This window comes from Hyperolius riggenbachi, chromosome 2 (genome assembly GCF_040937935.1).
Source record: "Hyperolius riggenbachi isolate aHypRig1 chromosome 2, aHypRig1.pri, whole genome shotgun sequence".
NCBI classification, from domain to species: Eukaryota; Metazoa; Chordata; class Amphibia; order Anura; family Hyperoliidae; genus Hyperolius; species Hyperolius riggenbachi.
In genome coordinates, this window is record NC_090647.1 from 550,534,121 (window position 1) to 550,556,363 (window position 22,243).

The 22,243-nt window shown below is 44.5% G+C and overlaps 2 protein-coding genes across 2 annotated transcripts in view; one reads left to right on the forward strand and one right to left on the reverse strand.

Moving 5' to 3' along the window:
* LOC137547352 (zinc finger protein 345-like) overlaps positions 1 to 10,474 on the reverse strand; it is a 32,962-nt gene extending 22,488 nt beyond the window's left edge. Inside the window, exon 1 of the mRNA XM_068270861.1 lies at positions 10,428 to 10,474. The gene's annotated coding sequence lies outside the window, so the exon portion shown is untranslated. The remainder of the gene's footprint in view (positions 1 to 10,427) is intronic.
* On the forward strand, positions 4,881 to 22,243 carry LOC137547351 (zinc finger protein 665-like). The gene is made up of 5 exons (XM_068270860.1): positions 4,881 to 5,026; positions 15,508 to 15,690; positions 16,826 to 16,923; positions 17,041 to 17,539; positions 19,601 to 22,243. Exons 2-5 carry the CDS (start codon positions 15,660 to 15,662, stop codon positions 21,349 to 21,351), a joined length of 2,379 nt encoding a protein of 792 aa, XP_068126961.1. The 5' UTR covers positions 4,881 to 5,026; positions 15,508 to 15,659; the 3' UTR covers positions 21,352 to 22,243.

Here is a 22,243-nt window from a genome sequence, read left to right on the forward strand (position 1 = left end):
TAGAGAAGCTGCTGTAATCTTTCCTTAGTTCCATTGCCAGAGGTGACACAGCTTATCTGGCAGGGAGCAACAAACTGCAGGGGGTCAGTTCTCTGACTACAAAGGACTAGCTGAGGATGTCACTAGCAGTGGTCATCCAGGGGCCTCTGTCTGTAGTAGATGGAAAGGCACCAATGAGAGTATGTGTTATGAAGAGCAGAAGCCTTGCCCTTAACTGCCCACTGTTCATATTATTTAATACTAGCTGATTGCCCGGCGTTGCCCGGGTGTTGGCCCAGCCCACTTTTTCTAACCCTAACACACAATTACTCAATGACCAAGTTTGTGAGCTTTGGCATCAATAATTTGCATTGAAATGAAAAAATCTGATTGGATGTTTGTGGCTCCACCCCCTTTTCTGAATTTAATCCCAGTCACCCAATGACCAACTGTACCAGGTTTGAGGTATGTGCCATTAACAGTGCAAGAATGGTAGTAATTAAATATTCCCCTTGAAAAGCAATAGGTGAAGTTTGATTCACTCTTGTAGGCTCCACCCACTTTTCTAAATAATAATCCCAGTCACCCAGTGACCAACTGTGCAAAGTTTAAGAACCCTGCCATTAACAGTGTAAGAATGGCTGCAGTTTACATTTTCCTAGTAAAATTTGTATTTGCCTCCACCCACTGATGACCCGGCGTTGACCATGTATGTGTTTGACTGGTGTTGGCTCCGCCCACTTTTTCTAACCCTAATGCACAATTACCCAATGACCAAGTTTGTGAGTTTTGAGGTCCTTGGCATCAATAATTTGTATTTTCCCATGAAATGAAACAAATCTGATTGACTGTTTGTGGCTCTGTCCCCTTTTCTGAATTTGAACCCAGTGACCCAATGAGCAACTGTACCAGGTATGAGGCTTGTGCCATTAACAGTGCAAGAATGGCAGCTATTTTAATATGCCCCTTGAAAATCAACAGGTGAATTTTGATTGGCTTTTTTAGGCTCCACCCACTGTTCTAAATATTAATCCCAGTCACCCAGTAACCAACTGTGCAAAGTTTGAGAACCCTGCCATTAACAGTGAAGAAGGGCTGCAGTTTACAATCCCCCCCCCCCCCCCCCCAAAAAAAACAGTTTTTGACTCCACCCACTTTTTGTAACCTTGACACACAGTCACTACTCATTGACTAAGTTTGTGAGCTTTCCGGTTCCTGCCATCAAAATTGTGCTAATGAAAGCACTTTATCCAGTTCAGAAATCTGGCTGTTTGTGGCTCCGCCCCTTTAGTTAATTTGAACCCCAGTCACTTAACGACCGACTGTAGCAGGTTTGAGGCCTCTACCATTCACCGTGTAAGAATGACAGCTGTTCCAATATTCCCCTTGAAAATCAATAAGTGAATTTTGATTGGCTCTTGTAGGCTCCACTTACTTTTTCTGAATATTAATCCCAGTCACCCAGTGACTAACTGTGTCAAGTTTGAGAACCCTGACATTAACAGTGTAAGAATAGCTGCAGTTTAAAAAGTTAGTTGTTTTTGGCTCCGCCCACGTTATCTAACCTTGACATACAGTCACTCAATGACCACGTTTATGAGCTTTGGGGTATTTGGCATCAATAAGTTGCATTTTACCATTGAAATTAAACAAATCTGATTGTCTGTTTTTTGCCCGCTCCCTTTTCAGAATTTAAACCCCAGTTTCCCAGTGACTCACTGTACCAGATTTAAGGCATCTGCCATTAAGAGTGTATGAATGGCAGAAATGTAAATATTCCCCTTGAAAAACAAAAGGTGAATTTTGATTGCCTGCTGTAGGCTCCACCCACTTTCCTGAATATTAGTCACAGTCACCCAGTGGCTAACTGTGTCAAGTTTGAGAACCTTGCCAATAACAGAATGGCTGAAATCAATCTACCAAATCTCATTGGCTGTTTGTGGCTCCACCCCCTTTAGTGAATTTGGACCCCAGTCACCCAATGACTGACTGTATCAGGTTTGAGGCCTCTGCCATTAACAGTGTAAGAATGGTAGCAATGTAAATATTCCCCTTGAAATTTAATTGGTGAATTTTGAGTGGCTGTTGTAGGCTCCACCAACATTTCTGAATATTCATCCCAGTCACCCAGTGGCCAGTTGTGTCAAGTTTGGGAACCCTGCCATGTAAAAAATTAAGTTGGTGGCGCCGCCCACTTTTTCTAACCTTGACATAGTTTATCAGCTTTGGGGTCCTTGGTATCAAAAGAAAAATAAACAAATCTGATTGGCTGTTTGTGGCTCCGACCCTTTTTTAATTTGAACCCTAGTCACCGAGTGACTAACTGTATCAGGTTTGATGCATCTGCTATTAACAGTATAAGAATGGTAGCAGCCTAAATATTCCCTTTGAAAATCAAAAGGTGAATTTTTATTGGCTGTTGTAGGCTCCACCCAACTTCCAAAATCTTAATCTCATCCACCCAGTGACCAACCGTGCAAAGTTTGAGATCCCTGTCATTAACGGTGTAAGAAGGGCTGCAGTTTCTATTTTCCCAGTAAAATTTGTTTTTGGCTCCACCCACTTTTTCGTAAACTGAACACACAGTCGCTCAATGACCAAGTTTGTGAGCTTTCAGGATCCTGGCATCAAAAATGTGGGAATGGAAGCAGTTAATCCACAAAGGAAATCTGATTGGCTGTTTGTGGCTCCACCCCTTTAGTGAATTTGAACCCTAGTCACCCAATGACCGACTGTAGCAAGTTTGAAGCCTCTGCCATTAACAGTGAAAGAATAACAGCAGTTTAAATATTCCCCTTGAAAATCAATAGGTGAATTTTGATTGGCTGTTGTAGGCTCCACCCACTTTCTTGAATCTTAATCTCATTCACCTAGTGACCAAGTGCGGCAAGTTTGAAAACCCTGCGATTAACAGTCTAAGAATGGCTGCACTATATAAGCACTCGTCCCTCAGTCTCACGTTGTCTGCCGTTGCGAATGCTTCATGTGTTAGCACACAGACCTTAGTCAGATCCTACAGTGTGTTAGAACCAGGAAGGACCTGGGAATTCACACTGAGCTAGATTACTGTCTCAATGTTATGCTATAGACTAGTTCCAGGGTGTTGTGACTACGGACCTCACACCCAAGTCTAGGATACTGTGTCAATGCTATGTTATGCTATAGACTAGTTCCAGGGTGTTGTGACTACGGACCTCACACCCGAGTCTAGGATACTGTATCATTTCTATGTTATGAGATAGACTAGTTCCAGGGTGTTGTGACTACGGACCTCACACCCAAGACTAGCACTGTGTACTTGTATTTCCTTGCCCGCCTCTAGGGTGTAGAGAGCTAGGATCTCACATCCAGTTAGGGCAAGTCTGTTCATCTTAGCAGCAGGGCATCCTGCAACCGAGCTTAGGCCCCTCTCCTAGGGAGCCTTTAGCCTATAGGGATTCACCCACAGTCTTCTAACCTCCAGCTCCTCTGGTGGTTCTCACTCAAAGTGCTACTGTTACACCAAACACTCACATCTCAGGTGTCCAGAGGTTAGACATACCTGGATTATTGGTGATTCTGCAGATCATCCATAATCTGGTGTATATCTGCATTACTGGTGATTCTGCAGATCACCAATAATTAGATTCTCTCTGCGTGTTGACACCAATCGTTACAGTTTTTTGTTTAAAGGTTATTATGCTGCTGTGTATCTTTTAGAGAAGAGAGAAGTTCTGAGTTCAGGTCCACTTTAAGTCTAATACAAACTATAGTTCAAATAGTAAACATTAGCAATAAAAAGATCAGAAGGAAGTTGCGCTAAACAGGAAGTAGTAGAAATGTTACTTTCTGACGTATGCTTACATTCCCTTGTGACGATCGTTATCGGTAAAGAACTACACACACTTTTGTTTTGTAACGATCGTCGTTCCATTTAATCCAATTCAGCCCATAATTTCCTTTTACAGATATCGTTCGTTGTTATATTTAATGATCATTTGCTAAAATTCTTTACACGATTGGATCATTAAGATGCTGTTATGAACGATTACTTAAGTCTGCACTTAGCATAAAGTGGCTACTAACGGTCCAATTTCTAGCGAAAAATCGTTCAAGCAATCAGAGATTCGGATCGGATTTATTGTAAATAATCTCAGTTAAGGGGCACAATCGATTACAAACGATTATAAAAACAGTTGTCCGATTGGATTTTCGTCGAACCAAAGTTTGTTTTCTCTTGTTGGTTGTGATAGATGGGAAGCAAAGATTGTTTCGTTGATGATGTAGTGAAAAATTTTTCTTCCGATCAGAATTATCTGATTGCTCGAACGATATTTCGCCAGAAATGGATCACTAGCGGTCCAATTTCTAGCGAAAAATCATTAGAGCGATCAGAAATTCTGATTAGATTGATTGTAAATAATCTCAGTTGATGGGCACAATTGATTACGAACGATTATAAAAAAAAGTCGTCCGATTGGATTTTTGTCGAACCAAAGTTAGTTTTTTCTTGTTGGTTATGATAGATAGGAAGCAAAGATTGGTTTGTTGATGCTGTACTGAAAGATTTCTCTTCCGATTAGAATTATCTGATCGCTCAAACGATTTTTCGCTAGAAATTGGATCGTTAGTGGCCACCTTAAGCCTGTTGCTGCTTTATTTTTATCTTGGCTCAGGACAACGCCCCCCTCCTCCACCCCACACGCTGGATAATCCTTTGCTGAGAATCTAACGTGTATACAGCTGTCCGTCTCTGCTTCCGGAATGTTCCAGTTCAGGCGAGAGTCTTTGTTCCGTCCTGCCCAGGGCTGGAGCCACTCCCTGCTGACAGCCTGAATAGCTGGGCAGAGAACAATAGTTCAGCTGTGCGCGCGCGCACCTCGTCGCCTGTTGTTGTGGCGTGAGGGGGGGGAGGGGCTGCTCTGGCAGGGCCAAGCCGTGACTGTGTGTGTGCGTGCTGGCTGCTGGGAAGGGAAGCTAAGATGGAGTCTGCCTGCTGGAGGACACAGGAAGAAGCAGCTCTGTGATTACCACAGAAACATCCAGGACTCGTCCATCGTCTGTCACTGTAAGTCTGCCTCCAGGTTCCTATCTGTACAATATTTTCCTCAGATGCGATCATTCCATCAGATTTTAACAATCGTACAGAAGACCACACAGCCTGGAACCGACTAGAGCGTTTTTTTGAGCGTTTAGGGAGTGCTTTCAATCGCTAGCGATTACACTAAACGCTCTGCCAATGTATATGGGTGGGACAGATTCCACTAGAGCGATTGCAATTGGGGAAATCGCAATCGCAGGATATGCAGCATTCTGTGAGCGTTTCCATTCTAATGTATTGCATAGGAGCAGGGGAATCGCTCCCAAAATCGATTGCAAAACGCTATCACAAATCACTAGCGATTGCAATAGCACTTTGCGCTTTTTTGGTGGATCCCAGGCCTAAAAGGATTCTATGGTCGATTGAGTACAGAATTTTGTCGATCACAATGTTGGATTTAAAGAACAAATGATAATTACCTTCTGACGACTTATGATCCTGCAAATCTGATCGAATGATCACATCTGAGGAAAATATTATATCGTTAATGTGCACCTTAAAGGGGAACTGAAGTAAGAGGTATACGGAGGTTGCCATATTTATTTCCTTTTAATCAATACCAGTTGCCTGGCAGCCCTGCTGGTCTATTTCTCTGCAGTAGTATCTGAATAACACCAGAAACAGGCATGCAGCTAGTCTTGTCAGATCTGACTTTAAAGTCGGAAACACCTGATCTGCTGCATGCTTGTTCAGGGGCTATGGCTAATAGTATTAGAGGCAGAGGATCAGCAGGGCTGCCAGGCAACTGGTATTGCTTAAAAGGAAATAAACATGGCAGCCTCCATATAGCTCTCTCTTCAGTTCCCCTTTAATACACGCATTGATTTGTCTGATCGATTTCTAAGTTCTATCACTGTTATTGAATCTGCGAATATGCTAAATTCTTTCAAAAAGGAGTTTGGCGTGAAGGGGAGGAAAGGATCACCATCCAATCGAATGCCAGTCAGACAGGGATCAATCGGCTTGGCGTATATCGGGCTTTGATCGACTTTTGTTTAGCTACGGCTCTTTTCCACTAGCAATCGCCTAATGCAAGCACAAACGCAAGCGATTGCGATTTTTCATTAACGTTGTATATGCGTTTGCGATTATACATTTATCTTTTAACATTCAAGCACCATCACAGGTAAAATCGATCCAAAAAAACGATTGCTCTTTACAGAAAATCGAATCGCGATAGTGGAAAACACTTTCCATGATTCCTATTTCAAAGCAGCAACCCTAGCTATTTAAAAATCGTTAGTGTTTTGCGATTTGAAGCAAAACTCTCTCAGTGGAAAAGGAGCACGCTGGCTGGGTGTGTGCGCAATTTGCCACATACATTGTTTCCAACATGTGCGATCTGAATTTTGATCGATTTTTCGATTTCCAATCATTTTTCTGATAAATTTTCTGATCAATTTCCATTCACTTCTACGGAAATTGATTAGAAAATTGATCAGTAAAACAATCGTAAAATCGAAACGAAATTCAGATCGGACATGTTGAAAATAATCGATCTGGCAGGTAAATCTGCCAGAAAATTGTATGGTGTGTACCTAGCACAGGGGACTTCCGTACTTAAACTCCTTTTAAACAATACTAGTTGCCTGGCAGTCCTGCTGATATTTCATACATCAGTAGTGTCTGAATCACACATCATTCACATCACCTAGTCTGCATGCTTGTTCAGAGGATCAGCAGGACAGCCAGGCAATCTGCATTGTTTAAAAGGAAATTCATATGCTGATCTTTCTGGTCAGTATATTCTAAATCACACACCTGAAACTAACATGCACCTCATGTTGTCAGATTATCATAGACATCTGATCTGCAGGCTTGTTCAGGGTCTTTGGCTTAAAGGGGAACTAAAGAGAGAGGTATATGGAGGCTGCCATGTTTATTTCCTTTTAAGCAATACTAGTTGCCTGGCAGCCCTGCTGATCCTCTGCCTCTAATACTATTAGCCGTAGCCCCTGAACAAGCATGCAGCAGATCAGGTGTTTCAGACTTTAAAGTCAGATCTGACAAGACTAGCTGCATGCTTGTTTCTGGTGTTATTCAGATACTACTGCAGAGAAATAGACCAGCAGGGCTGCCAGGCAACTGGTATTGATTAAAAGGAAATATATATGGCAGCCTCCGTATACCTCTTACTTCAGTTTCCCTTTAAAGTATTAGAGGCAGAGGATCAGCAGGACAGCCAGGCAATCTGCATTATTTAAAAGGAAATACATGTCAGCCTCCATATCCCTTTAAAGCGGACCTGACCTCTTGCACAGGACAGAAGGAAAACATAGAGAAATGCACCCTGTATGTATTTAGAGAGTTTAGCCTGTCGTATTCCCCCTCATCTGGGACTAATCACAGCTGTGCCAGCTGACTGCCTGGGCAGATCACCTAACTGGTAATCACAGTATGTTAACAATTTGTCTGTTTCCATGAAAGCAGGAAGTAGACACACTGCAGATTTATTGCAGGATTTGTATCAGCTGTAACAAAGAAATGTTTTAAAGGAGTACTGTAGGGGGATTGGGGGAAAATGAGTTGAACTTACCCGGGGCTTCTAATGGTCCCCCACAGACATCCTGTGCCCGCGCAGCCACTCACCGATGCTCCGGCCCCGTCTCTGGTTCGCTTCTGGAATTTCAGACTTTAAACTCTGAAAACCACTGCGCCTGCGTTGCCATGTCCTCTCTCCCGCTGATGTCACCAGGAGCGTACGGCGCAGATGCAGACCATACTGGGCCTGCACAATACACTCCTGGTGGCGGGAGCGAGGACACGGCAACGCAGGCGCAGTGGTTTTCAGACATTAAAGTCTGAAATTCCAGAAGTGAACCGGAGGCGAAGCCGGAGTATCGGTGAGTGGCTGCGTGGGCACAGGATGTTTGCGGCGGTCCACTACAAGCCCCGGGTAAGTTCAACTATTTTTCCCCCCGACCCCCCCCCCCTACAGTACTCCTTTAAAGTTTATTATGCTGTTGCGTATCTTTTACAGCAGAGAGGAAGTTCTGAGTTCAGGTCCACTTTAAGAATGATTGTCTGGGCTGAGGTTGAGAAAGATGGTGCAGCAGTAGTATTTTTCTTACTTCTGCTTTCAGTGAATCTGGCGCCCCGAGCAGACGCCCGGTTTGCCTGCCTCTAGAAACGAGCCTGACTTTGAGAGTCACATGAGAGCTTAACTACACAATCTCCTTATAGGATTCAATATCTGTTGGTCCTCATAATGCATGGAAGTGGTAAAATTGGTCAGTGATTGGCCAATAAAAATTGTATGTGTGTATGCACCTTTAGCCATAGACCCCGAACAAGCATTCCGATCAGGTGCCCTAACTGGATTAGCCACATGCTTGTTTCTAGTATGATTCAGACAATACTGATGCCAGAGAGATCAGCAGGACAGCCAGGCAACTGGTATTGTTTAAAAGGACAACTGTAGTGAGAAGAATATGGAGGCTGCCATATTGATTTCCTTTTAAACAACACCAGTTGCCTGGCAGCCCTGCTGGTCTATTTGTCTGCAGTAATGTTTGAATGACACCAGAAACAAGCATGCAGCTAATCTTGTCAGATCTGACAATGATGTCAGAAACGCCTGATCTGCTGCATGCTTGTTCAGGGGCTATGACTAAAAGTATTAGAGGCAGAGGATCAGCAGGACAGCCAGGCAACTGGTATTACTTAAAAGGAAATAAATATGGCAGCTTCCATATTCCTTTCCCATTCACAGTGGGGCGTTTAAAGGTGACGTTAAAGAGAAACTCCAACCTAGAATTGAACTTTATCCCAATCAGTAGCTGATACCCCCTTTTACATGAGAAATATAATGATTTTCACAAACAGACCATCAGGGGGCGCTGTGTGACCGATTTTGTGCTGAAACCCCTCCCACAAGAAGCTCTGAGTACCGCGGTACTCTGGGCAAACTGCCACAATGCAACAATGTTCACAGACAGGGAATAGCTGCTTACAGCTGTCTCTAACAGCCAGAACAGCTAGCAGCAGCTACATAACCTGCCCACAGTAAAAATGTCACAGTGTAATAAATGTCAGAATGTAAATCGGGGAGAGAAAAGATTTTAAAATGAGCAAACACTAACTAAATCATTTATACATAATTATGGTAAAAAAATGAAGCACTTTTTTACTACATTATTTTCACTGGAGTTCCTCTTTAAAGCATACCCCCCAACCGTCCCGTTTTCATCGGGATTCTCCCGATTTGGGGGGGCCCTCCCGCTATCCCGGGCCCCCCCTCTCGAATCCCGACGGCTGGCAGAGAATAGAGGCGGAAAAACTGATCGAGGCTCCAGCCGCGGTACTGAGGGATGCGGGAGCCGGCTTCATTACTTCCTCCCTCCCTCCCTCTGTGAATGCCCCCTAATGTATGTCCGTGTGCCCCCCTCTCCTCCCCTCCCTATAGGCAGAGTGAGCGCAGCGGAGCGGGCAGTCGGGTCCTCTTACCGCTGGCATCCGACCTCCATGTGCTTCCTGTGACGTCATAGTAAACAGGAAGCACATGGAGGTCGGATGCCAGAGACAGTACGCGTGCATCAGCCAGCGGTAAGAGGACCCGACTGCCCGCTCCGCTGCGCTCACTCTGCCTATAGGGAGGGGAGGAGAGGGGGGCACACGGACATACATTAGGGGGCATTCACAGAGGGAGGGAGGAAGTATTGAAGCCGGGCTCCCGCATCCCTCAGTACCGCGGCTGGAGCCTCGATCAGTTTTTCCGCCTCCATTCTCTGCCCAGGCGCCCCCCCCCACCTAAAAGTGGCACCCTCCTCCCCACCCACGGTGACGGGCATTCTCCCCCCCTCCACTGACAACCCCCCTAATTAATCACATAAGGGGACACTGGGGGCACATTAGGAGGGAGGGAGGGAGAAGCTTAATAGCGTCCATGCGGCATCCATGCATCCCCGGGCTGGTGCCTCGATCGGGTTTTCTTTTCCCCCCCCTCGGCCACCCTCACCACCCTCCTCCCCCTCCCACTGGCACCCTCCCTTTCGGGAGTAATTAATTAAAATTTTTTAATAAAAAATAAATAAAATAAAATAGTGGGCGTGGCTAGGGGGTTGGGCGTGGCCAGGGGCGTGGCCTAAGTGTCCCGCTTTCGACACTTAAAATGTTGGGAGGTATGCTTTAAAGTCGTAACGGGTCTGCGTTAAGAGGTAATGCACTGCAAGCAGTGAGTTACCACAACGCAACATTTTTCAACGCGACTTAATATCGCACTGTGAACGGCCCAAAGGATTAGCATTGCAGTGCGGTAAGCTGCGTTATAAGACTTTATAACACGCGACCATAATGTCCCACTGTGAATGCAACCTCACAGTTGTCCTTTAAAAGAAAATAAATATGGCAGCCAGCATGTCCCTCTCACTTCAGGTTTCCTTTAAGCTGAATAGGAAGTCACAGAAGGTGGGCACAGCAATGCTGTACTGGTGGGCTGGTGGCTGCCAGTCACATGGAGACTGAATCATGTGTACTGTTGCCTAGCAACCACATGACTTAGGTCTGTTGAATGGAGTCACCTGATTGTGTACACTTCCTGTTCAGGCTCTTCCTGTGCTGTAGTCGTCACAGAGCCGTTCCCACAGTAGAGATGGGAAGTTCGGATCTTTTCAATGATCCGGATGATTCGAATCGGATCATTGAAGAGATCCGGATCTTTGATCCGAATCTCGGATCATTTTACTACCGGAGGCATTCGGGGGGGGGGGGGGGGGGGGGGGGGGGGGTGAAATGACTAGCAGGACAGGTCTGTGGACAAGAGAAGGAGAGGGGGGTGGACACACAGAGAAGGGGAGAAGATGGACAGAGGGCAGGGAGTGGACAGAGAAGGGAGGAGGGACGAGCAGAGAGCAGAAATGTTTGCACGTAATACCCACATGCTGAAGTCATATGCTTTACATATATTTCACCTATATGCTCATCTGTACACTTTGAAAGAAAAGGTCGCACAGTGAAAGAAACCATTCCCAGAAGTGTAGTGCAGCTGTTTAGAGCGAGTGCAGGAGGATCATATTACGCTGCAATCACAGTGCCTGCAAAGTTACTGAGCTGTGCTGAGCCAAAAGTTTCCAATGTGTTCACTGTGCAGCACTACGGAACAGACAGCCTGTAATGAGCAGCACGTTATAGCCAGTATGTGTGGTCTACACATATCTGGCAGTGGCACCCATGTCCCCTCTACCTGTCCCTGCAAGGCTGGCTCCCCTGAGTCCCCTCCAACAGAGCGATCCATCTCTGCTCTGCTTCCAGGACCCCGCTGCTACCCGCTGAGAGGGGGCGTGTCGCTCCTGGCCCCGCCCTTTTTGTGATCCGAATCACTCATTTTGATGATTCGGATGATCGACTCATAAAATAGATTCGGATCAAAGATCCGAATCGTTCATGATCCGGACAACACTATCCCACAGTGGTGAAAGTTTCAGTTCAGATCAAACTCCACTCCCTGCCCTAATAACAGACTGTGAGTGAGTTAAAGGCCCACTATTGCGAGAATTGTAAAATGTGAAATACATGTAAACACATACAAATAAGAAGTACATTTCTTCCAGAGTAAAATGAGCCATAAATTACTTTTCTCCTATAATGTTGTCACTTGCAGTAGGTAGTAGAAATCTGACAGAACAACAGGTTTTGGACTAGCCCATCTCTTCATGGGGGATTCTCCGCATGGCCTTTATTATTTCTAAAGGGTCAATTCCTGAAAAGGATTTATATAAAGATGCAGACTGCCCCCCTACCTGTTTGCACACTTTTTTGGCATTTGGGCGGAGCAACTGCCATTCACTAAGTGCTTTTGAAAATAAGGAAAGCCCTGAAAATCCCCCATAAGGAGCTGGGCTAGTCTAAAACCTGTCAGGTTCTGTCAGATTTTTACTACCTACTGTAATTGACAGCATCATAGGAGAAAAGTAATTTATAGCTCATTTTACTCTGGAGGAAAAGTATTTCTTATTTGTATGTATTTACGTTATTTTAGAAATCTTACGATTTTCACGATACTGGTCCTTTAAAGCCTGATACACAGCTATGAGGAATGTCGCCGGGCAGGTATCGGGACACAATCTCTCAGCTCATGGCAGACGCCGTACAGATGCGTCGCTAGCCTTCAGGCTAGTTCCATTGTCTTTCTGTAATGAGTCTCTGTTTTGTCTCAGGAGTTTGCTGTTTATCTCTAGGGGCGTGAAGGTAGATGGCAGCTAGTCTTTTCTGTCATCGTTTAGGGGAAAATAAGAGCAACTCTATAATCTACTGTTAAAGAGTCCCTGTAGTGGCATAACATAGAATGCAGTAAATGGTTCAGGATACCCACTTTTATGGTCATTTTCCTGGTTTCAGCAACAGAACCGTTTCCTATAGCTATATATTGCTGTATATGGCACACCTCCCAACTTTTCGAGATAAGAAAGAGGGACACTTAAGCCCCACCTCTGCCACACCCACAATAACACCGCTGACACACCCCTAATCACACACACCATAAAGATTTCTCAAGAAAAATATGTTGTTTCGTCATTTAAACCACACTGGTCCTTTTTTTTGGGGGGGGGGGGGGGGGCATTTTCCTTCATATTAACATTTGAAAATAGGAACTATATCAATGTAAAGCATGGCAATAAAGTTTACAGTCAATTAATCACATTCTTCAGTAGATAAAAAACATATATTTTCCTAGATCTGTACATCAGTTCTGAAAGAGGAAATGAGGAGCAAAGAGGGACAGAGGGACAACTGTTGGGAACTATGATATTGGTATGTAACCACGCCCTCCCAGCAGGGACGCATCCAGACCAAGTTGCGCCTGGGGCAAGGTCAGGTGTTGGCGCCTAAAGGTCAGGTTTTGGCGCCCGAACTGCCATTCATTTTGCTGCCTTTTTAAGAATTCAACAAACTGCGCCTGGGGCAAGAGACCCGCCTGCCCCCCCCCAGATCCGTCCCTGCCTCCCAGTGATGTTTAGCCTAGGCTATTTAGCTATACAGAATTCTCCTGCCAGAGCATTCTGCAAGCTCAGGTATATTTTCTACTGGCTTTAGAACTCTCAGTAAACAATCATTGTGCAGAGATCACCTGACAGCACTAAAGATGTGATAAATCTTATAATATAAATCAGGGAGAGGATACATTTTACAATGGGCAAACACTGACTAAATAATCTATAAATGAATATTGTAAAAAATAAGCATTATTACTCATTATGTTATTTTCACTACAGTTTCTCTTTAAGTCTTGCACACACGCTAGATGTAATGCCCACCTCTGCCAGGAATCTAGCATCTGTATTACAGCCCAAACTCCTTGGCCAGCGATCAGCCCAGAGGATCAATTAGGCTGAGCACTGGCAGAGACCATTGTTCTTTCCACTTACCCCTGCCAATGTGACATGCTCCGCCTTCCTCGCACAAGCACCACCCTACACACACACACACACACACACACACACACACACACACACACACACACACACACACACACACACACACACACACACACACACACACACACACACACACACACACACACACACACACACACACACACACACACACACACATTATATATTCAGTGTTCTCCCCAGGCTCTTTTAGCCGAATGCTCTAACTGGCTAGTTTTGGTGAGCACCCGGCTGTCACCGGCTCGTCTCCTCATCCTTCTCCTATGCTGTAAACAGAGGTGCTCCTCCTGCATTACCCTACAGTTGTGCCTGCACATAAATCCTTAGCTGCTCATACACGAATATGGGCAGTACTGAGCCAAACCTCTGATCTGCTGCATGCTTGTACAGGGTCTATTGCTAAAAGTTTTAAAGGCAGAGGTCCGGATCAGCAGGACAGCCAGGCAACTGGTATTGCTTAACCACTTAACGTATTAGGTACAGTATATCTACGTCCCTGCAGATTTAATCTTAGCTCCATGGGCATAGATATATACATATCTCTGCCGCTACCGCCGCTGTGTGCGCTCCTGCTCGCTCGTGCGCATGTTTCCGCCGTCACCCGTTAGCCCAGAGATCAATGAATGGGAAAGTTTCCATCCATTGATCTAAGTCCCCGTTGCAATGATCGGCGGCTTCTATGAGAAGCCGCGATTATTCTAAGAAAAAAAAATGTTTCCCATTCACCATTCACTTCCTGTAAGCGTAATAGTATGCTTGCAGGGCGCATTAAAAAAATGGACTGAGGCCATCTTGAGGCCAAATAGTAAAATTACATCTTTATACATTTTTTTTAAATAAAAAGACCTACACTTATTTTTTAATTAACTAGTATATTCCCACACTCTCTCATATATACCCAATATAAATATTTGCAGTTAAAAAAAATGACAGTTAAAAAAAATACATAAAGTTATCTTAGGGACTGAACTTTTTTTTAATATGTATGTCAAGAGGGTATATTACTGTTATTTTTTAAATTGTGGGCTTGTAGATAGTGATGGACACAAAACTGAAAAAATGCACCATTATTTCCAAATAAAATATTGGCGCCATACATTGTGATAGGGACATAATTTAAACTGGGTAATAACCGGGACAAATGGGCAAATAAAATACGTGGGTTTTAATTATGGTAGCATTTATTATTTATAAACGATAATGGTCAAAATCTGAGAAATAATTTCTTTCAATTTTTTCCTATTTTTCCTGTTAAAATGCAATTAGAATAAAATAATTCTTAGCATAATGTACCACCCAAAGAAAATAACAAATTATATCATTTTTGTTGTGATGAGTAGTGATAAAGTTATTGGCGAATGAATGGAAGGAGTGCTGAAAGGTGAAAATCACTCTGGTGCTCAAGGGGTAAAACCCTTCAGTGGTGAACTGGTTAAAATGAAATAAATAGGGCAGCCTCTATATCAGGGGTAGGGGACCTTGGCTTTCCAGCTGTTGGGGAACTACAAGTCCCACAATGCATTGCAGGATTCTGACAGCCACAGTCATGATTAATAAAGGCAAATGCATGCTGGGATTTGTAGTTTTATCACAGCTGGAGAGCCAAGGTTCCCTACCCCTGCGCTATATGATCCCTCTCCCTTCAGTTGTCCTTTGTTTTCTTCTAAACAATACCAGTTGCCTGGCAGCCCTGCTGTCCTATTTGGCAGCAAAAATGTCTGAATCACACCAGAAACAAGCATGCAGCTAATCTTGTCAGATCTGACAATAATGTCAGAAACACCTGATTTGCTGCATGCTTGTTCAGGGGCTATTTGCTAAATGTAATAGAGGCAGAGAACCAGCAGGACAGCCAGGCAACTGGTATTGCTTAAAAATAAATAAATAAATAGGGCAGCCTCTGTATCCCTCTGGTTACAGTTGTCCTTTAATACTATCCAGCTTTATAATGTCACTGCACAGCGCCCCCTATCTGACAAATGGCATCTGTGGATGGAAGTGGTGTAAACATATTCTATCACAGTTCTGGTAATTCTTACCTTGTTTTTACATCTACAGAGAGGAGTGTCCTGTAAAAATCACATGTCCACATCAGTGAGGATGGATGACAATTAGTCATGTGACTAAAAGGACAAGGTGTCAGCATCTGTTCCTCATTTGAGGAAGGGGAATATACAGGAGGACACAAGGAACTCTACAAGGACACCAGGATGGAGAATCAGCCGCCCCTCACATCACCGGGTAAGAGGAGACTTTTATTACCTGTACAGGAGAGAATAGAATGGAGGCTCCACCTAGACCCCCCCCCCCGCCCATCATCTGATAACCACATACACAATGTATTTATCATTATTATTTATTGGATTTATATAGCACCAACAAACTACGCGGCGCTGTACAATAAATAAGATTACAGACAATGATAATAGGGGTCAAAATACAATACAGTTAATAATAAGCAATAGGATACACAATGCCAGATCATAGACTGGAGCTGTGGTCCCAATATTACAAGTTCTTGTTATTCTGTGGGTAGAGTGCACAATCAAGTATGATACACAAGGGGAGAGGGCCTTGCCAAAGGCTTACAATCTAAAGGGGGGGGGGGGGGTGACATGAAAGGAGGGGGGCTGCATTGAGAGGTTCTTGGCAGAAAGAGTTAGGGCAGCGCTGAGGTAGGGTAGGCCTCCTTGAGGGCTTTTTTGAAGGTGTTGAAGGAGGGGGCAAGCCTGATCGGAAGCAGAAGAGAGTTCCACTGGATGGGGGCAGCCCTAGTGAAGTCCTGCAGTTGTGCATGGGAGTGCAAGATGCGTGGGGTGGTTAGGAGGAGGTTGGTGGAGGAGCGGAGTGGGCGGCCAGGTGTGTATTTGCTGACCAGTTCAGAGATGTAGGTCGGTCAGGATTTTGAAGCTGATTCTGAAGCATATTGGAAGCCAGTGAAGGTAGGGGATAGGGTAGTTGTGCAGACAGAACGGTGGGTGGAGTATATTAGTATGGCTGCTGTGTCCATGATGGATTGTTGGGGGGGGGGGTGATGCGGTTCTGATGGAGGCCTGACAGGAGGGGGTTGCAGTAGTCCAAGCGGGAGATGATGAGGGCATGGACAAGGAGTTTCCAGTGTCCGGTGTCAGGAAGCGGCAGATCTTGGAGATGTTGCATAAATGGTGATTGCAGGCCCTAGCAATGGGTTGGATGTGGGGGGTAAAGTAGAGGGCTGAGTCCAGTGTGAGACCCAGGTAGCGGGCTTGTGTGGTTGGGCAGATAATTTTACCATTGACAGTGACATAGATGTCCGTGGGTGGTGAGACTGCACGGGGCGGGAAAATGAAGAGTTCTGTTTGATCCAGGTTTAAAACAGTGTGTGTGTTTCCTGCAGATGGATCCAGTAACAGAAACCCACCAGAGGGATGTACAGGTCCTCTTCATTCCCGTGATTGTACACAGAAAGATCCCACCATCCCAGACCATTATCAGGTAGGTGGAACTGAGGGTCACCAGAGACTCCAAACTATGACATTGTATGGTCTGTGCTGAGTAAATTTATTCATAATGACTGTGTGTAAAAATGTATGTTTCATCTTGTGGGTCTAGTGTGAGGAACTGACTGCTGTGAAGATTGAGGTTAAAGAAGAAGAAGAAGAGATTTGTATCTCAAGTGGTCAGAGGTCTCTGGAGGAGGATATAGCGAAGGAGGCAATTAAAGAAGAGCAAGAAGAGATGTATGTGAGGGGTGATCAGAGGTCCACGGAGGAGGGTGAAATCATGAGGACAATTAAAGAAGAAGAAGAGGAGACGTATATAAGTAATCACCAGCAGTTTGTGATGGGGGGTGACACGATGAGGACAATTAAAGAGGAAGAAGAGACATATGTGAGGAGTGATCAGCAGTTACCGGCACAAGGTGACATGATAAGGACAATTAAAGAGGAGGATGTGAGGAGTGATCAGCAATGTGTGGAGGGTGACCTGATGCAGACCATTAAACAGGAAGAAGAAGAGACCTATGTGAGGAGTGATTGGAGGCCCGTGAGAGTCGGTGAAAAGATGGAGAACATTAAAGAGGAGGAGTTTCCTGCAGATATCAACACAGGTGAGTCATTATCACTGATTACAGCAATATAAAAGTTTAAAGGGGAACCCCACGTTATGTTGATGTCCAGCTCTGCACATTACAAGGATTAGTGGGAAACCCTATTGCATATAAAACATAACATGCCTCTGTGCTTTTAACAGAAACTGGAGCGTAAGTAGAGGTGCCAATGGATTAGTGCAGGTTTTGAAATGGGTTGCAAAGGCTCCTGCTCTGTGCAGCGGCAGCAAGGTGGGAGTTTCTGGACAGTCTCATGACAGCCGTACTTCAGAGTCAACAGAGTTCTGTTGCCATGGTTGCAAGGAAGAGCCATCTGGACTTAGTGTCAGTTCTGGAAATTTTTATCTGGCTGCATTTAATTAAAAAGATATTTTCTTAGCCTATGTCTATGAATTATTATTACCATATTTTTCAGAAGATGCACTTTTTCTACCCCACAACTGTAGGGGATAAGTGGGTACATCTTACATCCGGAATATTTGGTGAACAGTGCGCAGGGAAGCACTTACCGATCCTGCTGCCACGTTCCTCTCCTCTTCTGTCTTCTGTCCTCCACTGCATGACCCCAGCCACCGCGCTCCTCTTCCCTTCAGTCTCCATCTGCAGCCGCTGCACAAAAAGTTCAGATACTTATCTATGGAGAGGGAAGGGTCTGAATCCTATAGAGCAATGGTTGTCAACCCTTTCAGCACATGTACCCCTTTACGGGTCATCCCCAAGCCTATTTAAAGTGTTTCTCCAAAAAACACATGATTAGGCAGTGTTTCCCCACAAAATACACATAGTTAGGCAGTGTTTCCCCACAAAATACACATAATGTGGCAGCATTTCACCACAAAATACACATTATGTGGCAGCATTTCCCCACAAAATACACATTATGTGGCAGCATTTCCCCACAAAAAAAATATAATTAGGCAGTGGTTTCCCCGCAAAAAAATACATAGTTAGGGCTCTCGGAGGCTGCAAATTTAAATGGGGAGCAGTGCTGGAATGAGAACGCCAAGAGGAGACAGGGAAGGCTCTTTCGAGAGCCTTCCTTCTCCATAGGTAAGTATGTCTATTTTTTTGCATTAGGAACTTTGAACTTCTAATTCCATCACCTAATGCACCCAACAAATAAGTCATAGATACTGTACACCCTGTGAAAGGTCCATCTCCATTCTCCTTGTAGCAGCTGAGGTGGAGGTAGATCCATCTCCAATTTATGATTTGTTAATGTCATTAGTGTACATTGCTTATCAGTGAGCCAGATCTGGTCTGGTTGTCCCACTTCTATGACACTTTCGCGACACTGGTAACTATTAAGCCAACAGACATGACTATTGATTACAGAAGATGAAATGGTAACATATGTTAGACATATGTGGGCAGCATGGTGGCGTAGTGATTAGCGCTCTTGCCTTGCAGCGCTGGGTCCCTGGTTCGAATCTCAGCCAGGTCAACATCTGCAAGGAGTTTGTATGTTCTCCCTGTGTCTGTGTGGGTTTCCTTCGGGCACTCTGGTTTCCTCCCACATCCCAAAAACATACAGATAAGTTAATTGGCTTCCCCCTAAAATTGGCCCTAGACTACAATAAATACACTACATGATACATACATAGACATACAACGATGGTAGAGATTAGATTGTGAGCTCCTCTGAGGGACAGTTAGTGACAAGACTATATTCTCTGTACAGCGCTGCGTAAGGCCCCGTTCACACTGCACGCGTTTCCAGCCGCGTTTTGGAAACGCGTGCAGGTGGCCGACACGCACGACATCAGACAGAGCATAGAGTGCACTGTCTGATGTTCACACTGCATGCGTTCTGGACCTGTGCGGTCCGTGAACGCATGCTGCACGCATTTTTTGTAAAAACGCATGGCTGTCCCATTCACTTTTCAGTGATGGGATCAGCCACGCAACGCACACAAACGTTGATGGCGTGCGTTCGTACGTGTTGCGTTCCGCACGCATGGTCATCCGCGTTTGTGATGTGAACGGGGCCCTAAGATGTCGGCACTATATAAATACTAAATAATAATAATAATATGTGTAACAGTGTTATTTTCCCTCCAGCAGGGGGACACAATGTTGAGAAGACTTTAAAGTGCCATGGTCCAGTTGGTGGAACGGTTCCCTCTAGTGGTGAGGAGTCTAATGAGCAATCACAAGATGTTGCTACAGATGTCCATCCGTCATTTCGAAGAGCCGATACAGCAACAGATCTGACTAATCAGGCGCACACACCTGAGGCGCCATTGTCACTCGATAGCCACCAGAGAGATAACACTGCTGAGAAACCTTATGCTTGTTCAGAGTGTGGGAAACTGTTTCAAGAAAAGTCATACCTTTTTAGACACCAGAAGAGAGTTCACATTGGCGAGAGGCCCCGTCATCGTCCTGAGTCTGGAAAATCGTCCAAGTCAAATCATCACCCAACAGTTAATAGAAAGATTGCTTGTTCTGAGTGTGGGAAATTATTTACAACAAAATCACACCTTGTTATTCACCAAAGACGCCACACTGGGGAGAGGCCTTATATTTGCTCAGAGTGTGGGAATTCCTTTACCACAAAATCATATCTTGATATTCATCAAAGACAACATACTGGTGTGAAGCCCTATTTTTGTACAGAATGTGGGAAATCATTCAAGACAAAGTCAAAACTTACTATGCATCATAGACTTCATACCGGTGAAAAGCCATATACTTGTCCAGAGTGTGGGAAATCATTCAGATTCAAGGCAAACTTTGAAGCTCACAAGATAATTCACACTGGTCAAAGGCCATATCCCTGTGCTGCGTGTGGGAAATCCTTCAAAGCAAAGTCAGCCCTTATCAAACATCAAAGGGTTCACAGTGGTGAGAGGCCTTATGCTTGCTCTGAGTGTGGGAAATCATTTAAAGCAAAGTTCGGTCTTGTTAAGCATGGATATGTTCATTCGGGGGAGAGGCCTCACGATTGTCCTGAGTGCGATAAATCATTTAGAGAAAAATCAGACCTTTTTCGACACCAAAAGAGAATTCACAGAAGTGAGAGGCCTTTTAGTTGTTCTGAATGCGGGGAATCCTTCAGATTAAAGACAGATCTTCTTAGACACCAAAGAGTCCATGAAAAACTCTACTGTTCCAAGTGTGGGGATTCCTTCACAACAGAATTGGAGCTTGTTACTCACCAGATACTCCATACTTGTGAGACGGCCTATGCTTGCACTGAGTGTGGGAAATTGTATAAAGCACAGGCAGATCTTGTTAGACACCAGAGACTTCACACTGGCGAGATGCCTTATGTTTGTTCCGAGTGTGGGAAATCCTTTAGATTAAAGTCGAGTTTTGAAGCTCACCAGAGAACTCACACTGGTGAGAGGCCCTATGCTTGTTCAGAGTGCGGGATCACATTCACTTCGAAGCCGGCCCTCATTAAACACCAAAGGCTTCATACCGGTGAGAAGCTCCACGCTTGCTCTGAGTGCGACAAAACATTTGTAACAAAGTCCCACCTAGATCGACACCGGAGTGTTCACAGCGAGGATAGACCTTATGCTTGTTCTGAGTGCGGGAAATCATTCAAAATAAAGTCAATCCTTGTTAGACACCAAAAAGTTCACACTCTTAAGAGGATTTTTACTAATGGGAAATCATTCAAATCAGAGTCAGATCTTCTTGTTCAACCTACAAATCCCACTGCTGAGAGCTCTGTGCTTGTTCTGAGTGGGGGGAGTCAAACAAATCAGAGCTTGTTGCTTAACAACCAGATCACACTAGTGAGAGGATTTATTATTGTTCAGAGTGTGGGAAATCCTTCAGTGCCAAGTCAAACCTTGTGAAACGCTAGACAGAGGGATCATACCGGTTACCGGTGAGATACTTCATGCTGGTTGCCAGGGTAAGAACTCCACCAGAACAAATTCACTAAATTGTAAGAGTGAAAAGAGGCGCCAGCAGGATAAAATGTTCACAGAGGAGCTATTCGTGACCTTGAGACTATACTGTGTACTCCTATCTGCTTATTGCCTGAGGAAGCGGGAACATACCCGTGAAACGCGTTGCACTGTTTGTTTTTGGAGTATATTAATAAACCTGTTGTCATAAAACTGACGGTATCTTGTCTGCTTCGGGGAGGCGAGTCCACCACCACCTCCTGAGGGATTTTAAGCCTTTTAGTACCTTTTATCCTGCTGGCGCCTCTGTTCACTCTTACATTACCAATATCCTCCCCTGGTGGAGGGTTGTTGCCCCTTATGTCCTTAGCTACAGAGAGCGACTTTTAATCCTGAGTGAGGACAGGTCTAATCTCCTCACCTGCCTATACAGTGGCTACCTAGGCGGTAACCTATGTTTGTGAGTATATACATTATATACTTTTCATTTCCAACCCTTTGTTTTGCATACTACACTATATTGGGCTCTCTGTATTTCTTTTGTCTTTATCGTAAATGTACTAAATTTGTTGTTTGCCAGAACGTTCCCACCAATGAGAAGCCTTTTAACCTGTCCTGAGGGTGGGAAATAATTTAGAAGAAAGTTTTATTTTCACAGATCAGAGACTTCATGAAACCGATGAAAGGTTGAGGATCTCATGACACACGTGGAAAGCGGATCAGGAGGTGCATCCTTTCTCATGTTCATCTGGGACAATATTTTATGCAATAGGCTTTTAATTATGTCTTCTCACATTTTATGAACAGAAGTAATTAAATGCTATGTTTTTACTGTTGA

Excerpts from the sequence above, each read along its gene's own strand:
- LOC137547351 (XM_068270860.1), top strand. The coding sequence starts at position 15,660 with ATGGAGAATCAGCCGCCCCTCACATCACCGG. Across the intron at positions 16,924-17,040 it reads CCATCCCAGACCATTATCAG|TGTGAGGAACTGACTGCTGT; the intron begins GTAGGTGGAACT and ends TTGTGGGTCTAG. Across the intron at positions 17,540-19,600 it reads TCCTGCAGATATCAACACAG|CAGGGGGACACAATGTTGAG; the intron begins GTGAGTCATTAT and ends TTTTCCCTCCAG.